General features: G+C 44.9%; 1 protein-coding gene across 7 annotated transcripts in view; it reads left to right on the forward strand.

The window, feature by feature from the left end:
• The window catches only part of ADAMTSL1 (ADAMTS like 1), an 859827-nt gene extending 842219 nt beyond the window's left edge, over positions 1-17608 (forward strand). For all 7 annotated transcript variants that reach the window (XM_070248240.1, XM_070248241.1, XM_070248242.1 and 4 more), the window contains 3 exons: positions 12257-12366; positions 13174-13394; positions 14931-17608. In XM_070248240.1, the coding sequence (XP_070104341.1) occupies positions 12257-12366; positions 13174-13394; positions 14931-15037 (438 nt within the window). In that variant the 3' untranslated portion in view covers positions 15038-17608. The remainder of the gene's footprint in view (positions 1-12256; positions 12367-13173; positions 13395-14930) is intronic.
• The last annotated feature ends 3749 nt before the right edge of the window (positions 17609-21357 follow it).

The following is a 21357-nucleotide window of genomic DNA, read 5'->3' on the forward strand; positions in this document are numbered from 1 at the left end:
TTCATTTCCAGTATTTCTGTTTGGTTCTTCTTTATCGTATCAAACTCTTTTGTGACATAGCTCCTGAACTCGTTGAGTTGTCGGTCAGAATTCTCTCTTAACTCAGTGAGTATTTTAATGATGGCTGTTTTGAAGTCATCATCATTTAGGTTATATATCTCATTTTCTTTGGGATTGTTTTCTGTGTATTTGTTACTTTCTTTCTGTTCTGGAGATTTAATGTATTTTTTCATATTGCTTGATGATGTTGATTTGTGCCTCCGCATGGAGATAGAGTTTAGTTGCTCCTTTCACTTGTTTCAGCTGCTGCGGTGGGGGGAGCAGCTGTTTATACTTCACCAACCAGGAACCCTGTCCGTAGTTGCTAACTGGGCCTGGGCCCCTCTTCGTAGCCACAGTGGCCCTTTGGATTCCCTCCTCTGCCGTGGGGGCCGTCACGGGGGGGCTTCAGGCTGCAGGTGCCTACTGTTGTTGCCCACCTAGATGCGCTCTCTCCTTGGGGTCTGCAACGGTGTTATGGGCTTTTCCAGCGGCCAGGGGTGGGATCACTTTTATTTGTCGCTCGGTTGCTGTCGGCACCCACCAAATCTCACTTGTCCTCTATGGGTCGCAGGAGAGCTATTGGCATCTTCTACAGTCTGTGGTTAGTACACCTAGCTATGCTGCTTTTGCCCTGGGGTCTTCCAGCCTTGTGGCTGGCGGCTGGGTGCCTTCTACTGGTGCTGTGCAGAGGCTTTCCCTAAGGCTTCTGTGAGCCTGTAGGGTTTCCCCCTAGGCTACTAAGCTGGGTCTCTGGAACTCTCTCCAGCCCCAGTCCTCTCCGAGATCTCCGGCAATCCCTAGCCTCACCGGGTGGGCAACGGCAGCTGGGGGTCGCCCCGCCCTCTGGGCTTCTCTCCGGGCCTCTGCCGGGAGCCCTGAATGCTCAGCGTGGCCCCTCTGCTACCGGCAGACAGAGAGTTTTGTCTGCTGCCTGGCGGAGCTCCGGCGCTTCCCCTCCGGGTCGCCAGACCCGCCTTTGAAAGTTCCCCCGCCCCGGTCCTCTCCGAGATCTCCGGCAATCCCTAGTCCCACGGGGCGGGCAACGGCAGCTGGGGGACACCCCGCCCTCTGGGCTTCTGTCCGAGCCTCTGCCGGGAGCCCTGAATGCTGGGCGTGGCCCCTCTGCTAATGGCAGACAGAGAGTTTTGTCTGCTGCCCGGGCGGAGCTCCGGCGCTTCTCCACCGGGTCGCCGGACCCGCCTTTGAAAGTTCCCCCGCCCCGGTCCTCTCCGAGATCTCCGGCAATCCCTAGTCCCACGGGGCGGGCAACGGCAGCTGGGGGTCGCCCCGCCCTCTGGGCTTCTCTCCGGGCCTCTGCCGGGAGCCCTGAGTGCTCAGCGTGGCCCCTCTGCTACCGGCAGACAGAGAGTTTTGTCTGCTGCCTGGCGGAGCTCCGGCGCTTCCCCACCGGGTCGCCGGACCCGCCTTTGAAAGTTCCCCTGCCCCGGTCCTCTCCGAGATCTCCGGCAATCCCTAGTCCCACGGGGCGGGCAACGGCAGCTGGGAGACCTCCGTGCCCTCCGTGTCTCTCTCTGGGACCCTCCAGGCGCCCCGAGCACCAGGCCGGGTCTCCCCGCCAATGGCGGGGAGAGACTCTCCCCGCGGGCTCAGGTGTGCAACTCCAAAGTTTCCCTCTGCGTTTAGGAGTAATTGCGGGGGGTTTAAGTAGGGTTCTGGTCACCTGTTTCCACCGTCGCTCCTCTGTTGTGTTCTCGCTCCTGCCCTAGATGTGTGTGGATCCTCTGGGGGCGTCCGTTGGAAGAAAGCCGCTTGCGGGTACTAGGCTGCCCGTCGGGGTCGGAGAGTTTTCACCTATTTCCACATCCTCCCGGAGGAAAGTCCGTCCGCCTTCCGATGTATAGTCGCGTGGGTGTCTCAGACGTCCTGGGATGCTGTCTGGATATCCTTTGTCAAGCGATAAGTGTCCAAATAATTGTAGACTCGAAGGGCGAGAGACAAAGAGGACTACTCACGGCGCCATCTTGGAATTCCTCCGGTTATAGTTATTTTTTACTACTTTTATCTTTTAACCTTCATTCTAGCTTCATAAGTGATTAATCCACTACATTTTCTATATATTTACCTTTACCAGTGAGATTTATACTTTCATATGCTTTTTGTTACTAATTAGCACCCTTTCATTTCAGCTTAAAGAAGACTCTTGAAAAATTTTCTAAGGCCAGTTTAGTATGATGAACTTCTTTAGCTTTTGTCATCTGGAAAACTCATCATCACTTCAATTCTGAATGATAAATTTACTGGGTAGAGTATTCTTGGGGGAAGTTTCTTTTTCCCCCTAATTTCCAGGCCAGAAGGGAATAGCATGATATATTCAAAATTTTTGCTGAAAAACCTGCTGATAGTCTTATTAGAGTTCCCTTGTATGTAACAAGTTGTTTTTCTCTTGCTTTTAAAATTCTCTCCTTGTCTTTAACTTTCAACATTTTAATTATAACGCGTCTTAATGTGGGTCTCTTTGGGTTCATCTTATTTGGAATGCTCTGGGGCTCCTGGATCTGATTGTCTCTTTTCTTCCCCAGGTTATGGTAATTTTCAACCATTATTTCTTCAAGTAAGTTTTCTGCCCCTGTCTCTCTCTCTTCTCCTTCTATGACCATATAATGTAAATGCTGTCTGCTTAATCTTTTCCCATAAGTCCCTTAAGCTATCTTCACTTTTTTTCATTCTTTTTGCTGCTCTGGGTGAGTTCCACTACCCTGTCTTTGAGTTCACTGATCCTTTCTTCTGCTTCATCTAGTTTGTTGTTGAACCCCTCCAGCGTATTTTTCAGTTCAGTTATTCTCTAGCTCTGTGACTTCTACTTGGTCCTTTATAATTTCTATTTATTTGTTGAAGTTCTCACTGTGTTCATCCATGCTGAATTTCTAAAAGTTCTCAGTGATGCCAATGCTACTGGTCCAAGACCACATGTTAAAGAGTAGCAAGGCTTAAGGCATTACAAATTACAAGGACTTGCTTGATCTCACAATCCTGTTGATATTTTTGTATTGGTGATTTTGTTAGGATGTGCTTCAAACTATAGATGCCCACCAAACCTCCACATTCCAGTCCTGTGGGAATGAAAATAGTAATAATTTCTGACAAGAAAATCCTTTTGAAATAGTGTCATGCAAATGTCTGTTCCTTCATCTGCCTACCTCTTTGAAGTCTAAGAAAACCATGCTGATTTTAGTTTAAGTAGAACTAAGACCACTTTCTCAGCTCTAACAACCTGGCTTCATGAAATAATTCAACTTTCTTCTTTTAATCCATAATACATTTATGAGGCACCTGTTTGGTGGGAATGTGTTCCATAAAAGCATGTGTGAAGGAATGAAGGCAAAAGCAGCCCTGGAATGTTTTTAGGAGAATTAGGTGAGAGGTAGAAATATAAATGTGGCTGGAAAACAGGTGTCAAACTATGAAAAGTCTTGTAGGCTGTGTGAGGAGTTTGGATCTCATTAGGAATGCCACTTTGTTGGCACAGGAGAGGGGAACTACCTAGAAAGACTTTTAAGCAGGAATGTCATGATCAGAGTTACACTTTCTATTCTGTCATCAGTATAGTAATTGAATTGGGCAATTAGAAGGCTGAAGAAGAGAACCCTAATCTAGTTAAGAAATTTTGTGATCAGAACGAAGGCAGTGGAAATGGAGAGGAGATGATACTATGGAAGTGTGATTCACATGGCTTCAGTGATCCCTTGGCTATCTGGGATGATAAGAAATTGTTTTGAACATGTTTAGCATGAGATATTTGTTTGTGAAATATCCAAGTGAGATATGTTCATTAAGCAATTGGATGTATAGATCTGGGACTTAAAAGAGCTCTGTGCTAAACACTATCAACTTGAAAGGCATCAGTAGACAGAGGGTGGCTAGCAGTCATGAGTATAACCAAGGGGAGGTAAAGCACAGAGATGGGAAAAAAAGGCACAGGACAGAACCCTGGGGGAACACTAATTAAGCTGTAGGAAGAGGAGGGGGGAAAAAAACCTAACGAGTAGAAAAAACTTAGAAAGCCTATTTGTAGAGACCAACAAAGGAGTTGTTTCCAGAAAGAAGGAAGAGTCAGTGGTATATCAAAATGCATCAGAAAGAATAAACAAAATAAAGCAAGTATTGGCCGGGACCTCATGAAACTTGACTGATGGGCAGTGTGGCAATTGGCACTGAAGTCAAACCAGCAATGAGTATAGGTATAGATAAGAGTAGAGGAAATAGGGCTGCTGGGGACAGATCACTCCTTCAAGAATTCCCAGTTGTGGTCAAGGGACATCAGCAAAATGGCAGACTAAGAAGCTCTAAGTTCTCATTCCCCCATGGAAACATCAAAAAACAATCAGAAGCTGGCTGAACTAACCTTATAGAAGCTCTGAAAAACAGTCAAAGGTCTACATCAACCAAGCAAACACCCATTAAAGAAAAACCCATCTTCAAAACAGAAAATTGTGGCATTTTCACTCATTCTTCCCCAGCCTGGTGCAGTCTTGGTCTAGAGGCAACAGCAGCCCATTTCCCTCCTTCAGTCAGTAGGGAACAGAGAAGATCCTATTTGTAGTGTTCTAACCTGTGAGAGGGCCACCTGGAGGACTGATCTCTGTCTCACCTAACTCACATGTTAAGGGGGGAAAGTGTCAGCCACTACTTGCAAAAGCTGCAGGGGGCTACACACCTCCAGATACCTGGGGCAAGAGATCACAGATCGAGCCATTTAATAGACCATCTAAGGCCCTGAGGAAAACCTGGGGTGAGACTCTCCGGGAAATTAAAACTTTCCAAAGCAGCCATGTATACAGGGGAATTGAGAAAGCCACATGCAGGCCCAGGCAACACATATGCTCAGAAAAGACCTGAGAAGACCTTAAGCTTTCACCTCAGGGTGATCCCTAGACTCAGAGACAGTATACAAAGTCTGGGAGAGAGAGCTGTTTTCTCAAATGCCTAATTTTCCAAAATAAACTATATAAGTCATACAAAGAAACAGGAACACATGGCTCATTCAAGGAAGAAAATAAAGTGGCAGAAACTATCCCTCAAGAAACAGGGCATCCAATGTATTAGACTGAGACTTTAAAACAACTGCCTTAAATGTGCTCAAAGGGCTGAAGAAAAACATGGATAAAGAACTAAAGGAAATCAGAAAAATAATACGTGAACAAAATGAGAACATCAACAAAGAGATAGAAATCATAAAAAGAAACCAAACAAATTTTGGAGCTGAAAAACCCAGTTATCTGAATTAAAAATTTCACTAGAGGTGTGTTCAACAGCAGGTTTGAGCAGGCAGAAGAAACAATTAGCAAACCTGAAAACAGGACAATTGAAATCATCAAGTCCAAGTAGCTGAAAGAAAAGAAACGAAGAAAATGGGGCCAACACACATGTTGTGGGAGTTCCAAAAGGAGAAGAGAGAGAGAACAGGAGATATTATTTGACGAAATGGCCAAAAACACCCCAAATTTGATAAAGACATGATTCTACAAATCTAAAAAGCTCAACAACTCCAAGTAGAACAAACTCAAAGGACACCACACTGAGACACATTATAATCAAAATTGTCTTAAAACAGAGATCTTGAAAGCAACAAGAGAGAAGAGACTTATCAGATACTAAGGGATCCTCAGTAAAATTAGCAGCTGATTTCTCAGCAGAAACCCTGCAGGCCAGAAGGCAGTGGAATTAAACTATCAACTGAGAATTCCATATCCAGCAAAACTGTCCTTCAAAAATGAGGGAGAAGAGCCAGGCCAGGGGCATAGTGGTCAAGTTTGCATGCTCTGCATCAGTGGCCCAGGGTTCACAGGTTTGGATCCCAGGTACAGATGTAGCACCACTCATCAAGCCACGCTGTGGCGGCATCCCACATAAAATAGAGGAAGATTCGCATGGATGTTAGCTCAGCAACAATTTTCCTCAAGCAAAAAGAGGAAGATTGGCAATAGATGTTAGCTCAGGGCCAATCTTCCTCACAAAAAAAAAAATGGAGAAATTAAAATATTCCCAGATAAACACTGAGGGAGTTCATTACTATTATACCTGACTGCAAGAAACATGAAAGGGAGACCAGGTTAAAATGAAAGGACACTAGACAGTAACTTCAAGCCATATCTTTATATTTGGCAAATATAAAAATCAGTATTGTGGGGCTGGCCCCATGGCCTAGTGGTTAAGTTTGGCATGCTCTGCTTCAGCAGTCCAGGTTTGTTCCCAGGTGTGGACCTACACCACTCATTGGCGGCCATGCTGTGGTGACAACCCATGTACAAAATAGAAGAAGAATGGCAGAGATATTAGCTCAGGGCAAATCTTCCTCAGCAAAAAGAGGAAGATTGGCAATGGATGTTAGCTCAGGGCGAATCTTCTTCAGAAAAACAAAAATCAGCATCGTAATTTGGGTTTGTAACTCCATTTTTTACTTTCTCCAGGGTTTAAATGTCAAATGCATAAAAAGCTATAAATCTATATTAGTGAATATACAGTGTATAAAGACATAATTTTTACATCATTAAGTGGGGGAGAAGAAAGAGCTGTATAAAAGTAGAGTTTTTGTATGTGGTTGAAGTTAAGTTGGTATCAATTCAAATTAGGATGTTAAATGTAATACCAATGGTCATCACAAATTAAATATCTATAGACTACATGCAAAAGGAAATGAGAAAGGAATCAAAACATGTCACTATGAAAAATCAACTAAATACAAAAGAAGGCAACAATGGAGGGGAGAGGAAGTTATAAGACAGACATAAAACAAGGTGGCAAAATAAGTCCATCCTATCAGTAATGACTTTAAACATAAATGGGGAAAAAAACTCCTCAATCAAAAGGCATAGACTCGCATAATAGGTTAAAAAATAATCCAATTGTAAGCTATCTACAAGAGACTCACTTCAGACCTAGAGACTCAAATAAATTGAAAGTAAAAGGGTGGAAAAAGATATCCCATGCAAAAATAGTAACCAAAAGAGAGCTGGGGTGGCTATACTAATATCAGACAAAGTAAATTTTAAGTCAAAACTGTTACAAGATACAAAGAAGGAAATTATATATTGATAAAAGGGTCAATACACCAAGAAGATATAATAATTATTAACATATATACATAAACATCAAAGCTCCAAAATATATGACTCAAATATTGACAGAACTGGAAAAATAAACAAATGTCCCACTTTCAATGACAGATAGGACAACCAAACAAAAGATCAATTTAAAAAATAGAGGAATTTAACATCACTATAAACCAACTGGACCTAACAGACATATATGGAACACTCCACTCAAGTGTACATGAAACATTCTGTAGGATAGACTACATGTTGGGCCACACAACAAGTCTTAATAAATTTTAAAAGAATGAAATCATACAAAGTATCTCTTCACTGCAATGGATGAAACTAAAAGTCAGTAGCACAAGGAAAACAGGAAAATTCACAAATATGTAGAAATGAAATAACACATTCTTAAACAACCAATGAGTCAAAGAAGAAATCATAAGGAAAATTAGAAAATACCTTGAGACAAGTGAAAACATGGGATGCAGAGAAAGCAGTGCTAAGAAAATTTTATAGTTGTAAGTGCTTACATTAAAAAAGAAAGATCTCGGGGCTGGCCTGGGGGTGCAGCGGTTAAGTGCGCATGTTCTGCTTCAGCGGCCCAGAATTCACCAGTTCAGATCCCGGGTGTGGACATGGTACCACTTGGCAAGCCATGCTATGGTAGGCATCCCACATATAAAGTAGAGGAAGATGGGCATGGATGTTAGCTCAGGGCCAGTCTTCCTCAGCAAAAAGAGGAGGATTAGCAGCAGATGTTAGCTCAGGGCTGATCTTCCCACAAATAAATAATAATTTGGGGGGAAAAAAAAAGAAAGATCTCAAATCAACAACTTTATGCCCTAAAGAACTAAAATAAGAAGAGCGAACTAAACCCAAGGCTAGCAGAAGGAAGGAAATAAAGACTAGAGTGGAGATAAAGAGTAGAGAAAATCAATGAAACTAAAAGATAGACAAACTTTTAGCTACCCTAAGAAAAAAACAGAAGATTCAAATTATTAAAATCTGAAATGAAATTAGTAACATTACTGCTTTTACAGAAATAAAGAAATTTTATAGGAGTTCTATGAACAATCGTACACCAACAAATTGGATAACCTAGATGTAATGCACAAATGCCTAGAAACACATAACCTACCAAGACGAAATCATGAAGAAGTAAAAATATGAATAGACCTATAACTAGAAAGAAGATTGAATCCGTAATCAAAGACCTCCAACAAAGAAAAGTCCTGGGCCATATGGCCTCCCTGGTGAATTCTACCCAATATTTAAGGAAATATTTATACCAATCCTTCTCAAACTCTTCCTAAAAATTGAAGGGAAGGGAACACTAACACTCCCTAACTCATTCTGTGAGGCCAGTGTTACCCTGATACCAAAGCCAGACAAAGACACAAGGAAAGAAAACTAAAGACCAATATCCCTTCTAATTCTTGATGCAGAAATCCTCAAGAAAATACTAGCAAACCAAATTTAGAAGCATAGTGAAAGGATTATACACCATGAACAGGTAGGATTTATTCTTGGAATGTAAGGATGGTTCAACATATGAAAACCAATCACTGTAATATACCACATTAGTTGAATGAAGGGGAAAATGACCATCTTAATTGATGCATAAATAGAATTTGACAAAATTCAACACACTTTCATCATAAAAACACTCAAAAAACTAGGAATAGAAAGAATCTATGTCAAAATAATAAAGACCATATGTGAAAAACCTACAACAAATATCATTCTCAATAGTGAAGACTGAAAGCTTTCCCCCTAAGGTGAAGAGCAAGACAAGGATGCAATGTTTGCCACTTCCATTCAACATAGTATTGGAAGTTCAGAGCAATTAGGCAAGAAAAAGAATGAAAAACCATCCAAGTTGGAAAGGAAGAAGTAAAATGACCTCTGTTCATAGATGACACGATCTCATATTAACAACCCTAAAAATCCCAAAACAACTATTAAAAAAAACTCTGAGCTAATAAACGAATTCAACAAAATTGCAGAGTAAAAAATTAACACATAAAAACACTTGTATTTCTATACAGGAACAATGAACAATCTGAAAAGGAAATTAAGAAACAATCCCATTTATAATAACATCAAAAAGAATAAAATACTCAGGAATAAACTTAACCCAGGAGGTGAAAGACTTGTACACTGAAAACTACACTGAAACACTGAAAATGTTGCTAAAAGAAACTAAAGATGACACAAATAAATGAAAAGACATCTTATGTTCATGGATTAGAAAACTTAATGTTGGTTAAGATGTCAATACTGCTCAAATTGATGTGCAGATTCAATGCAATTCCTATCAAAAATCCCAAGGATTTTTTTTTTTTTTTTTTTTGCAGAAATAGAAAAGTCCATCCTAAAATCCATATGGTATCTTAAGAGACCCTGAATAGCCAAAACAATCTTGAAAAAGAGAACAAAGTTGGAGGTTTCACACTTCCTGATTTCAAAACTTGTAACAAAGTTACAGTAATTGAAACAGTATGGTACTGGAATAAAGACAGACATACAGACCAATGGAATAGAATAGAGAGTCCAGAAATAAACTCTTGCATATATAACCAAATGAATTGTGCCAAGGTCATTCGATGGGGAAAGGACAGTCTTTTCAACAAATGGTGCTGGGAAAGCTGGATATCCACATGCAAAAGAATGAAGTTGGATCATTATCTTACATCATATACAAAAATTAACTCAAAATACATCAAAGACTTAAATGTATAAGTACAAAACTCTTAGAAGAAAACATAGGGTGGAACCTGCATGATATTGGATTTGGCAATGATGTCTCAGATATGACACTAAAAGCCTAGGCAACAAATGAAAAAATAGATAAACTAGACATCATAAAAACAAAAAGCTTCTCTTCAACAAAAAACACTATCAACAGACTGAAAAAGCAACTCATAGAATGGGAGAAAATATTGTCAAATCACAAATCTGATAAAGGATTAATATCCAGAATATATAGAAGAGAAGCACAACTTAACAACAAAACACAAAGTCTTGAATAGACATTTCTCCAAAGAAGGTGTACAAATGGCCAACACACACATGCAAAGATGTTCATCATCGCTAGTATTAGGGAAATGTGAATCAAAACCACGAGATGCCACTTTATGTCTATTGGGATGGCTATTATCAAAAGACAGAAGGTAACAAGTGTTAGAGAAGATACGGAGAAATTGGAATCCTTACGGGCTGTTGATGGGAATGTAAAATGGTACAGGTGCTATGGAAAATGGTATGGTGGTCCCTCACAAACTTAACCATAGAATTACCATATGATCCAGCAATTCCACTTCTGGGTTTATACTCAAAAGAATTAAAAGCAGGGACTTGGATATTTGTATGATATTTGTATACTAATGTTTATACCAGCATTATTCACAATAGCCAAATGTGCAAACAACCCACCAGTCCATTGACAAATGAATGGACAAACAAAATGTGGTACATAGTTAAAATGGAATATTATTCAGCCTTAACAAGGAATGAAATTCTATACACGCTACAATATGGATGAACCTTGAAAACATTAAGTGAAACAAGTCAGAAACAAAAGGACAAAAAGTGTATGATTCCACATATATGAGGTACCTAGAGTAGTCAAATTCATAGAAATAGAAAGCAGAACAGAAGTGGTTACCATGTGACTGGGAGAAAGGGATAATGGGGGGTTATTGCTTAGTGAGCACAAAGTGTAAGTTAAAATGATGAAAAAGTTCCGGAGATGGGTAGTGGTGATGATGGTACAACAACATGAATGTACTTAGTGCCACTGTACTTAAAGACACTTAAAATAGACATAACAATTTCCCATTTTAATTATTTTTATCACAATAAAAAAAAAAGAACTCCCAGTTATTGGTGTCAAGGATGCATTTTTACATTTTCCCTAACCCTCCTGTGTCTTTGTAAACAATAGTGTCACACTGGACCCTTCAGGGCCCATCTCTTTATCTTTTGAGTTCACACATTCTAGCATCACTTGGTCAGACAAACGGATGAGGTTGGCGAGATTTTGGTATACTCGGCTACAACAGGAGGAGCGGTAACTGGCTTTGGGCAGAATTGCCTGACCTAAGAGGACTACTTTTACCTTAAATCCTACTCCTTCAGTGGTTCTTAAGCTTTGAGGTCCTTTGAGCCTCTTGCTATACAGTCATGCATCACCTAACAATGGGGATACATTCTGAGAAATGCATCATTGGGCGATTTCGTGGTTGTGTGAACATCATAGTGTATACTTACACAATCCTGGATGGTATAGCCTACTACACACCTAGGCTATATGGTACTAACCTTATGACACTACCGTCGTATATACAGTCCGTCATTGTCTGAAACGTCATTATGCAGCATATGACTGTAATTTTAAGGGTTACCAGTTCCCCTGTGCACCCCTAGGAGTCCAAAAACCCCTGAGTTAAGAGCCTTTGTTCTAAAGTGAACTCCAAAGGAATATCTGTCCTCTTACTCCACTCAAATAGCAGATGTTGGCTAAGGGCCTGCTACTTTTGTATTTTACAGACATAGTTGTTGGTAGGGGTATTTACTGGGATAGAGTCTGGCTCTGCCAACTCTGGGAGAAGCTTAATCTCCATGAGCACATGGCAAGAGAATATGAGCTGGGACTAACTATATGTGCTTAAGTCTACTTTCGTTCAGCTGCCCAGTGAAGCCAAAGAAAGGAAAGAAATGGTAGACTTGGTTACTTGGATGAGTTTAGCAAACAAATAATAAACCAAATTACCCTTTGGACTGGACATGAGAAGCAGGGCTCATTTAGAGGTCTTCAGCTCTAAAGTTTACCACTACATTCCTAGCACTTTATGCCAAGAAATCTTTCATATGATTAATCTGGGAGGGGGCTGACATTCTCTGGCTCCACACTACCATTAGCCATTTGCTAGCAGAATGCTCACAGACCACAGGAAAACTAACCATTCCACTGTGGCACAAAGAAAAGAAAATACACCAGTGAATGTCCTTCAGCTGGCCCAAGACGGGCAAGATGAATTATCTGAGGGCCTCAAGCAAGATCCTACGCCTGATCCTGTGTCCCATGCAGCCTGAGAGTTGCAGCCTTCCCCTTGACTTGGCTAACGTTATGTATGTCACTCTTCTCCATTTCCCAGTGCAACGGGCCTTGCATTGGCCCTCGCCTAGCCGTGCAACACAGACAAGTGTTCTGCCAGACACGGGATGGCATCACCTTACCATCGGAGCAGTGCAGTGCCCTTCCGAGGTAAGAGAAAGCCATGGACCTCCTTTCCCCAGCCCCTGTATCGATAGCACAGGAAGATAGTGGTGAGTAAATGTCTCTCCTCCAACTTCCCACAATCCCAGGGGTCAGATGCCCTGCCCTTTCGCCTCCATTCTCCCCAGGCCATTGGCCTCCCCAGAGGTAGATGGCTCAGTGCTTGCTGAATGGGCCAGGGGCTGGGCTTTCCTCTCTTGAAGATGAAGAGTGCAAAGGTGCTATTCCTGTGAGGGAGGCCTGATACCCCAAGAGACCTGCACTAGCCCAAGGGTAGGCAGGAGGTGAGGCCCACACAGTGGTCAACAGACCTCAAGGGCTCCACCAGCCCCTTGCTCTTGTTGACCTCGCTCTTGTTGACCTCGCTGTAGAAGTTATGCTGAGATAAGGGCCCTTGTCCCTGGGTCTCAATCTATCATTGCTATCCAGCCCCCAGCCCCTGTCATATTTCCTTGTAGATGTCCCCCTACGGTGAAGGCTCACCACCCCCACCTAAGGCCCCAGCCCCTGAGACTGGCTCCAGGCTCTGCCTCTGCCGGCCCCCACCCCAGGGGAGCTCATTCTTAGGACATGCAGTGATGAAGACGAGCAGATGGAGGCCTAGGTAGAGGAAGTGGCCTTCTGAGATCTTATAGCCATTCCGGAACAGAGCAGAGATCAGAACCCAGGTCTGGTAGCACTGGAAGATCCTGAGGAGTTGCCTGACATTCTTGGGTTTGCAGCATAGTTTTCATATCTTCTCCCCGATCCGGCCCCACAGCGGCAGACCCTAACCCTGGTACCTTCTTCCTGCAGGCCAGTGAGTACCCAGAACTGCTGGTCAGAAGCATGCAGCGTACACTGGAGGGTTAGCCTGTGGACCCTGTGCACAGCGACCTGTGGCAACTACGGCTTCCAATCCCGGCGTGTGGAGTGTGTGCATGCCCGCACCAACAAGGCAGTGCCTGAGCACCTGTGCTCCTGGGGGCCCCGGCCCGCCAACTGGCAGCGCTGCAATATCACCCCATGTGAAAACAGTACGTTCTCACCCCCAAAGAGCCTTCTGCAAGTTCCTCACAGGGCATGGGGTGCAGAGGGCGAGCCCTGGGGCGGAACCTGAGCCTGGGGCATTGGATCAGCTTTCCCGAGGCTTGTGGACTGGGGTTGGAGTTGGATATTTTCAGAGGGATGCATGGGTGCGTGCAAGCAAGCAAAGATATGTACAAGGATGTGTGTACACATGTCCAGGCCACAAAAGATGGCTGGGTGTGCCCTAAGGGCTCCATCCTGGCCCTGAGAGAGCCAGGTGCTGTTGGCCAGGTGTTGGATGAAACCAGCCTCCAGCTCCCCTGCAGGAGGTTGGCTGGTGCCCAGAGGGGAGTACCAGAGAGAAAGCGCTGCTCACACTAAAGCAGCGCACAGAGTACCTCCCGCTCAGCTGGCCCTGCACCCCGCAGTGCTCTGCTTCTCACAGAACAAGGACCTGCTGACTACCTCCCTCCTCCCCAGCCCCGTGGGCACCCACCAGAACTGTGCGGGAGCCCACGCCCTTGGGATGTGATCCTCATTCACTCCCTCCTCCCTCAGGTCTGGATCCTCCTCAGCCCAACACCAGCATGGGTACCCCAGTAGGGTGGGGATCTATTTTTTCTTCCTCTGGACCCAAAAAATTGGAGGTGCTTTCCCACAGAGAAGAAAACAAAGCATGAGGCAAAAAATAGGGCATCATTACATGTTGCAGTGCTGCTCTCCCCAAACAGGGTCTCACTGAGATCGGATTCCTAACGCTGAGGCAGCTGTCCTGTAGGCAAATGGCCCCATGGCTTTCCACACAGTGGGGAGGGGTGAGCTTTGTTCCCTTGTGTGGTGCTGACCCATCTTTGTATCAGGAGCTCCCCACACTCAGTACCAATGTACAATGAAAGTGGTTCAAACTCACTATGTTAGTCACAGATGTGCACAACCCAAATTGGCACCAATATTCAAGAACCATCTAGTCTGTGCCAATACTGAACTCGAATGCCGCAGTGTTCTGGTAGGTCACGGTGGGGGAAGGAGCGGAGGGGCGTAGGAGAACACAGGAAACAAAGCTTCCCAGGGAAAGGAAGGCTCCGGTTCCAGGGGGGGAGGCCCATCAGCCAGGGCCTCACCTGCCCACCACCGCAAAGTGGAGCAGAATTCAGTCCTTCTGGAAACCATCTCACGGAGGAGAGTCACTTACTAAAATACCTGGGAAAAGGCAGGCTTGCCTAGGAGGTGAGGTGGTCCCAAGGAAAGGGAGACGTCAAGCCCCCTCAGGAGGGAAAGGAGCTATCAGAAAGGCAGCAGAGCTGGTCCAGGGCTGGACTCCAGCATTCAGCCAGCAGCCTGGTGCCACCCCCACTGGTGACAGCCTGGGGAGCAGTTGGCTGGGTTCTGCCAGAGCAAGGCCAGTCCAGAGGTGCTGGACAGTGGCGGCCCCTCCAGCACAGGAGTCCGGTGCCCAAGGTAGACGCCAGGATCCAGCCAGTGAGATAAGCTGTCAGCCTGTTTCATGTCTTCTTTCTGTCCCCACCCCTCTTCTCCTCTCCCAGTGGAATGCAGAGACACCACCAGGTATTGCGAGAAGGTGAAACAGCTGAAACTCTGCCAACTCAGCCAGTTCAAATCTCGCTGCTGTGGAACTTGCGGCAAAGCATGAAGACAGGGCACGGGGATGACTCCACCCTGGCTGCACAAGGGACTCACGCAACCACCTTGGACAGAACCTAAGCTTTCTTCGTTTTATTTATTTATTTCCCCCTCCCCCCACACATCCCCCTACCCAACCTCGTCCCCTCCCCCCGCAGACATGAGGACCTCAGTGCGTCCTCTCTTTCTGGTAGCCGGAGGACAGAATGTTGGGAAAGGACAAGAATGGAGGTCTAACGGAGGTTGCAGAGCTGACGGGCCAGACAGCAGAAGCTCCCTTGCAGAGGCTACTCCCTCCCAAACCTGGGTCCCAAAGAGACCTAGGAAGAGGCAGGCACAGCCCCTGAGGACAGCAGGGAGCCAGAGCCAACAGCAGACGAGAGGCAGGCGGGTAGGGTGCCAGAGGGTTTGCAGAGCGTTGGTACAGACGTTGGACAACCAACTGTGTCTTTCCTGGCAGCACCTGAGGACGCAGGAGCATGCTGCGCCTCGGTCTCCTCCTCTGCCTCTGCCCCTTAGCCTTGGGGAGAGCCGGCAGGGAGGGGAGGACACCATGCTGAGGCAGAACCCCGCCCAGAGCTCAGCTCTTCTGCTGGGGGACCCAGAGCGACAAGAACTCAACACACACAGTGGGGTGAAGGAGGAGATGATCCAAGTAGGCCCAAGGCACACAGGATGCAGAAAACGAAGTGAGGAGGGAAAAGGACAGAAGCAAGGAGAAAGCTGTGCGTGTTCCTCAGTGGAGAAGTGGGGCAGACGGGGAGGAGGGAGCAGGCGGGAGGCACGCGGAGGGGCTCTGAACCCTGTGTCTGCCTGCAGGGGATGCTGCCGGCCTCACCAAGGGACAGGCCCTGGGGGCCCACGCTGCCTGGTAGAGGCATGCCTTCCATGGAGTGGAGGGGATTCCCTGCTCCCTGCGCCGTCTCAGAGAACTTTCTCCCTGTACACTCATGGCAAAGCCAGAGAGATGTCAGGGTCTGGCTGTGCAGTCAGGCCACCTGGCACCTTTATCTAAATCAAGAGTCCCCCAAGCCCGGAAATAAATGCTGATGTAGGCCAGTGGCATATGGAGCACGAATGGGCTGGGTTTTCTGGCTAGGTTTTCTGACTATCTGGCCTTTGTGGCTCCACTTAAGCGCCAGAGACTCGGGTCAATTTGTCAAAAACCAATTCATCCATCAATTTGCCAGAGAGTAGCCATCACATTGTAGCAACCACTTCCTTCCAGAGCTGGCCAGGGCACAGTATGGGACAGCCAGCCCCTCCCGAGCACAGTGAGAGCTGCCCTCGTATTTATAAAGCAGGTTGGGACGGGGTAACGGGATGAGGTGATGGGGCGTGGTGGAAAGCTGATGGGTAACCAGAGCTTCCAAGAAGGTCTTTGAAGGCTTTTCAACCCATTCTCCCCACACAATGAAATACTATAAGCTATATAGGAATGAATATACACCAGTCTGGGTAATTCAGTGGGCAGAGTAACACACACACTCCAGTAAGGCCCATCAGCTACAATAAAATGGCTGTAGGAAAGTCGAGTGGCAAAACAGAAAATTTAGGACAATTTGGCAAATTGCTCATTCAGCAGAGCGGCTTTGGGCAAGTGACCGTGGCTGCCTCCCCCTGCGTGGCCACAGTTTAGCAGCCAGGGCAGGGCAGAGCGGCCAGAGTCACTCACCCCTCAGATAAACCATCCCCTCACATACAGATTCATGCAGTGCCACTCATCTCAACATCAGGGCTGCATTTCCCAGCCAGCCTGGAAGTAAATTTAGGGGGAAGACAGTATGAAGCTGTGTCCTTCCCAGGTGAGCTATGGGCAATTAATGTGCGTCTCTTTCTTCCTCACCACAATAATGGGCTCTAAGAAATCACGTTACTAAAAATCAGTGTAATGTTTATTTAAAATAAAAGAGAATGTTTTCTATGTATATCTTTTGTGAATATTTATTAGGATTTCTTGTATAAAAAAGTGCAATATTAATAATTGTACATTGTCATTCAGAAAACGAAATATGGGGGGGGCGCATTTTATTAACTTCCTGCAATTGTGTTCCTGTAAACTCAGTGATGATTATTGTGTTGTTCCTATTTTTAATAGAAGCTGATGTTTAACTCTGGATCCAGTCACTGTGTACAGAATACAGTGTAAAAGCTAACGTGAAATGATGGGCAGGAACAGGGGATTCATATGTGACACAACGGTTACGCATGGAATGAAGAAGACGAATTCCACACTACTACTCATGCGGTTGGTTATTGCTGGTTCAATAGCTACTGAAAACCAGTGGCCAACATTTCCATTTCCTAAGTAGCAGGCGTCCTCCAGCTCCGCCACGTGTGGGGCTGTAGCAGTTGGACATGGGTTTCAGAGCAAGCTTGGAGGATCTAGGTTTGGGGTGGGAAGCAGCGTGCTCCTTGCATGAGATGAATGTACATTTCCTGTTTGTTCTGTGAATTGTGACTCGGCAGCCCCACAAGATTATCAGGACTGCTGAATAATGTGGAAGGAGGCACTTCCTCCTCTAAAACACGAAACTGTATTTATATTTTTTGTACAGATAATACAGCTTATTTATTTAAATCTTGTCGTCTGAGTCTCTATTAAGCTCAGCCTTTCTATCTGGTTTTGTGCAGGGGATAAGGGGGTGGTTCCCAGCCACTTATGTGCATTTGGCTGAAGTAGAGGAATTGCAGTTTTCAGCTTGGCAAGGGAAGCTAGGGCCCATGCCTGGAAGGGCCAGCTCTGTAAATGAACCCAGAGGAGCTGCGTTTGTAGATGCAAACATAATCGGCTTAGTGCTGCCCTTGACAATCATCTCATTTACGGCCCTGTGTAGAGGGAAGATGGGAGCCACAGTACCTTCTGGAAGAAAAGCAAGCACAAGCATCTCTAGGGATAGATGTGGACTTGGGTTGAAAAGTAGCCTCACTGCAGGTCAGGCTTCCTGCCAACAGCGGCGTGCACTGTGGGAAGTAGCTGTGTGCTGAAATTCTGGATGGACACCATGAGTAGGGGCTAACATTTATAGATCATTACTACACTTAATCCTCACATGAACCCTATGATTATTTACATATGGGTAGACAGAGGCCCAGCCAGTCCTGCTGGTCTGCTGGTTAAGATTCTCCACTCTTACCACCATGGCCTGGGTTCCTTTCCCAGTCAGGGAACCACACCACCTGTCTGTCAGTTGTCACACTGTGGCAGCTGCGTGTTGTTGTGATGCTGAAAGCTATGCCACTGGTATTTCAAATACCAGCAGGATCACCCATGGTGGACAGGTGTCAGCAGAGCTTCCAGACTAAGAGAGACTAGGAAGAAAGACCTGGCCACCCACTTCTGAAAAAAATTGGTCAAGAAAACCCTATGAATGGCAGTAGAGCATTGTCTGATACAGCGCCAGAAGCTCAGAGGATGGTGCAAAAAGACCAGGCAGGGTTCTGCTACACAGGGTCACTAGGAGTCGGAATTGACTCGACAACAATAACAAGATAGGGGTCCAGAGAAGCCCAAGTTCATCCAGCTGATGGGATGGGGATTCAAACTCAAGTAGTTTGGTTTTTTAGCCAGAGCCTTGCTCTTACCCACTATGCTGTCTGCAGCTCCTCTGTGTGCAAGTTGACTATGCGCGGCCACCTTGGTGCACCCACCATTCTTCCCTACTGCTTGAGGGTTGGTAGATGATAAAATGGGGCATTTTACTGGAGTGGTCGCTTTCTCATCCCCTAAAATCAATTTTTATGGCATTCTAGGGCTCCTAACTTCCTAGTGTTAAAGCATTTTAAAAGAAATAAAGCTACAGTGGGAAGTGCAGAAAAAACAAAAGCATATCTGTAGAGTTCTTAATAAACAGGCTCTGGTGGAAGAGCAGCGTGTCTCTAGGCCCAGAAGACACCCATACAGGGACCTTTGTGAAAGATGCTCTGAGGACCCCAGTCTCAAAGCCAAACCCCAGCCTGTTTTCCAGCAACTCACCCAGCACATCAACTTTGTTGAGCAGTGTGAAAATACACCAGAAAGATACCAGAAGGCCTTCTTGAAACTCCAATTATTTTCTCAAGAGTTTTAGGCTTTGCTTTAAAGAAAATGCCAGTGCTTGAACTATAAATACTCACATACCACAACCAAACAATGTCCTACAGAGACCCCAGTGGAGGGTGGGGAGAATGAGTCAGAGATGCCAGCGCAAAAACCCCAGAAGGCTCAAATGGTGGGAAGGGCTCAAATAAAATGTATGGAAAATTTTCCAGCCAAAATCAGAGCTCAGCAGGGAGAAAAAAGAGAGATTCCTACCAACATGCTACCAACCACAGTGTAAAAGTTTGGAATCTTAACCACAGGCCAGTTCTCGGGTTGTAAGTCCTCATACTAGAGTCCCCTGTTTGGCCTCAGAAGTTTTCAGGACTTTGACAAGATGAGCCCAGAAAATCTGCAGGCCCATCAAGACCAGAATGGGCAACAATCACCAAAGCTCATTCATGCCTCAGCTTCCTCACCTTTAAAAAGAGGATACCTCAAGGGATAGGGTTGTTGTGAGAAAACTGCTAATTCATGTTGAAGAAATATAAGGGTGCCTGTCATATCATTGAACCATTCGTTGAATGTTGATCAGTATTATCATCATCCAAGCTACCTTGGAGAGACCAGGAGATGAAGGGCAAGACTAGTAGAATGTTTGCTATTTCACGTTACTTCCCATTGTCAGCTTTGAAAGACTCTCCCCTGTGTTTCCATTTTTGATTGAGAACAACAAGAGTCATTCCTCCAAAGTTCACTCCTACACAATAGCTTAATGAGAGAGGCATTGGTGAACCAAGCTCTGAATCTTGGAATAAAACAGATCAGTCCATGCAGCCGACTCAAAGACTCACCAAAATACTGACAAACTTCCAGAAATACTTCCCAGGACAGATGTTATCTTATATCCCAATGTACAGCCTAGTCTCCACTCAAAACACCAAATGTACACGTAACTGCCATTTCCTTTGGTTTACTAAATGACATGGAGAAATATTCATTCATGAGCAAATATACAAGTCAAGTAAAAGCTAAAATTAAGGATCTCTCACTTACCAAGTGGTAGATTTCCTCATCAACAGCATGCTGTTATCCCCACACCTCATCCTGAAAATAAACCCAAAGGAAATAATACAATTTTATGAATCATTCTCAGCTAAAATGAGACAAGTTAGATCTCTATAATCTATCTGAGGTGCTCCCAAAAATAAGCAAGTTTATCCACAAAGGGAAAGGGAGTGGTGGGGTAGAGAGAAGGATGAAGCTCTTGGGAAATAACCCAATGGAAACTGACCTGTTTGGCAAATCAACCCAAGGAAAGATAAATTACAAAAGAAAACAAGGTGACAACCCCTTGGTTTTGCCTCTCTTCATTTTGTTCAGTGAATGAGCTATGATTTAAAGACTTCAGGATTCAGACTCAGGATGCACTGAATGAGAGCTAAATCAGGGAAGGTTATCTGGCCATGTCACATACTGCCAATTAGGAAAACACCAGTGTTGATACAAGCCTTGAAGGAAACAGTAAAGAACTGAATTCTACCAAACCTCTAAGATTAACCGAAAATTGTCTGCTCCCCATCCCCATCCTGTCTGCTTGGAGATGCTTTTACAGGTGAAATGTATATGAGCTGATCAGAGATTGTCGTCTTTGGCCAAACCCCAGCTTCTTAGTCATAGCACCCCAAGGTTTTCAACTGTTTGTTGCCACCTCTAAATTGGAAGGCAGATTGGTCATCAAGCCTTTGCTAACAAGAACTGGGCTGTCATCTTGCCTGTCAACTAGAGGTTTACGACTTCACTCAGATGGGGTCCGTGAAGCACCTGCTCCCAATCAACCACGTGTCACGCTTCTGATAACACAATATACAGATGTCACTCACCTCTGTGCTTTCCAAAGGCAAAACCCATCTTTAACCGAGGATTTCCCAGGCTGCTCCTAAAGATATGGTTTATATATGTGTAAACAGAAATTAAATGTGCAGTTTTATGTGAGTAAAGAGAAAGCAGACAGTGGGAAATGGTTCTCCTGGTGAACATAAATAATATTTGTTTAAGCAGAATGCTTAGGAGGACCTGAGAGATTGCACAGTCAGCATTCAGACCAAAAAGCACGCCTGGGAAACCTCCCTTCTTCTCCAAAATGACATAAACAGCCCTCCTCTGGGTCTTTGCAATGGCCAGGGTTGACCTCGTTACAAATCCCATGAAGGATAGTAGACAAGCTGTGAACAACTTAGTTACCACGCAAGCAACTCTAGGAAATGTTTAATGGTCAAGGCGAGGAGGGTGATGATGGAGTGTGTCATGGG

Source organism: Equus caballus, chromosome 23 (assembly GCF_041296265.1).
Source record: "Equus caballus isolate H_3958 breed thoroughbred chromosome 23, TB-T2T, whole genome shotgun sequence".
NCBI classification, from domain to species: domain Eukaryota; kingdom Metazoa; phylum Chordata; class Mammalia; order Perissodactyla; family Equidae; genus Equus; species Equus caballus.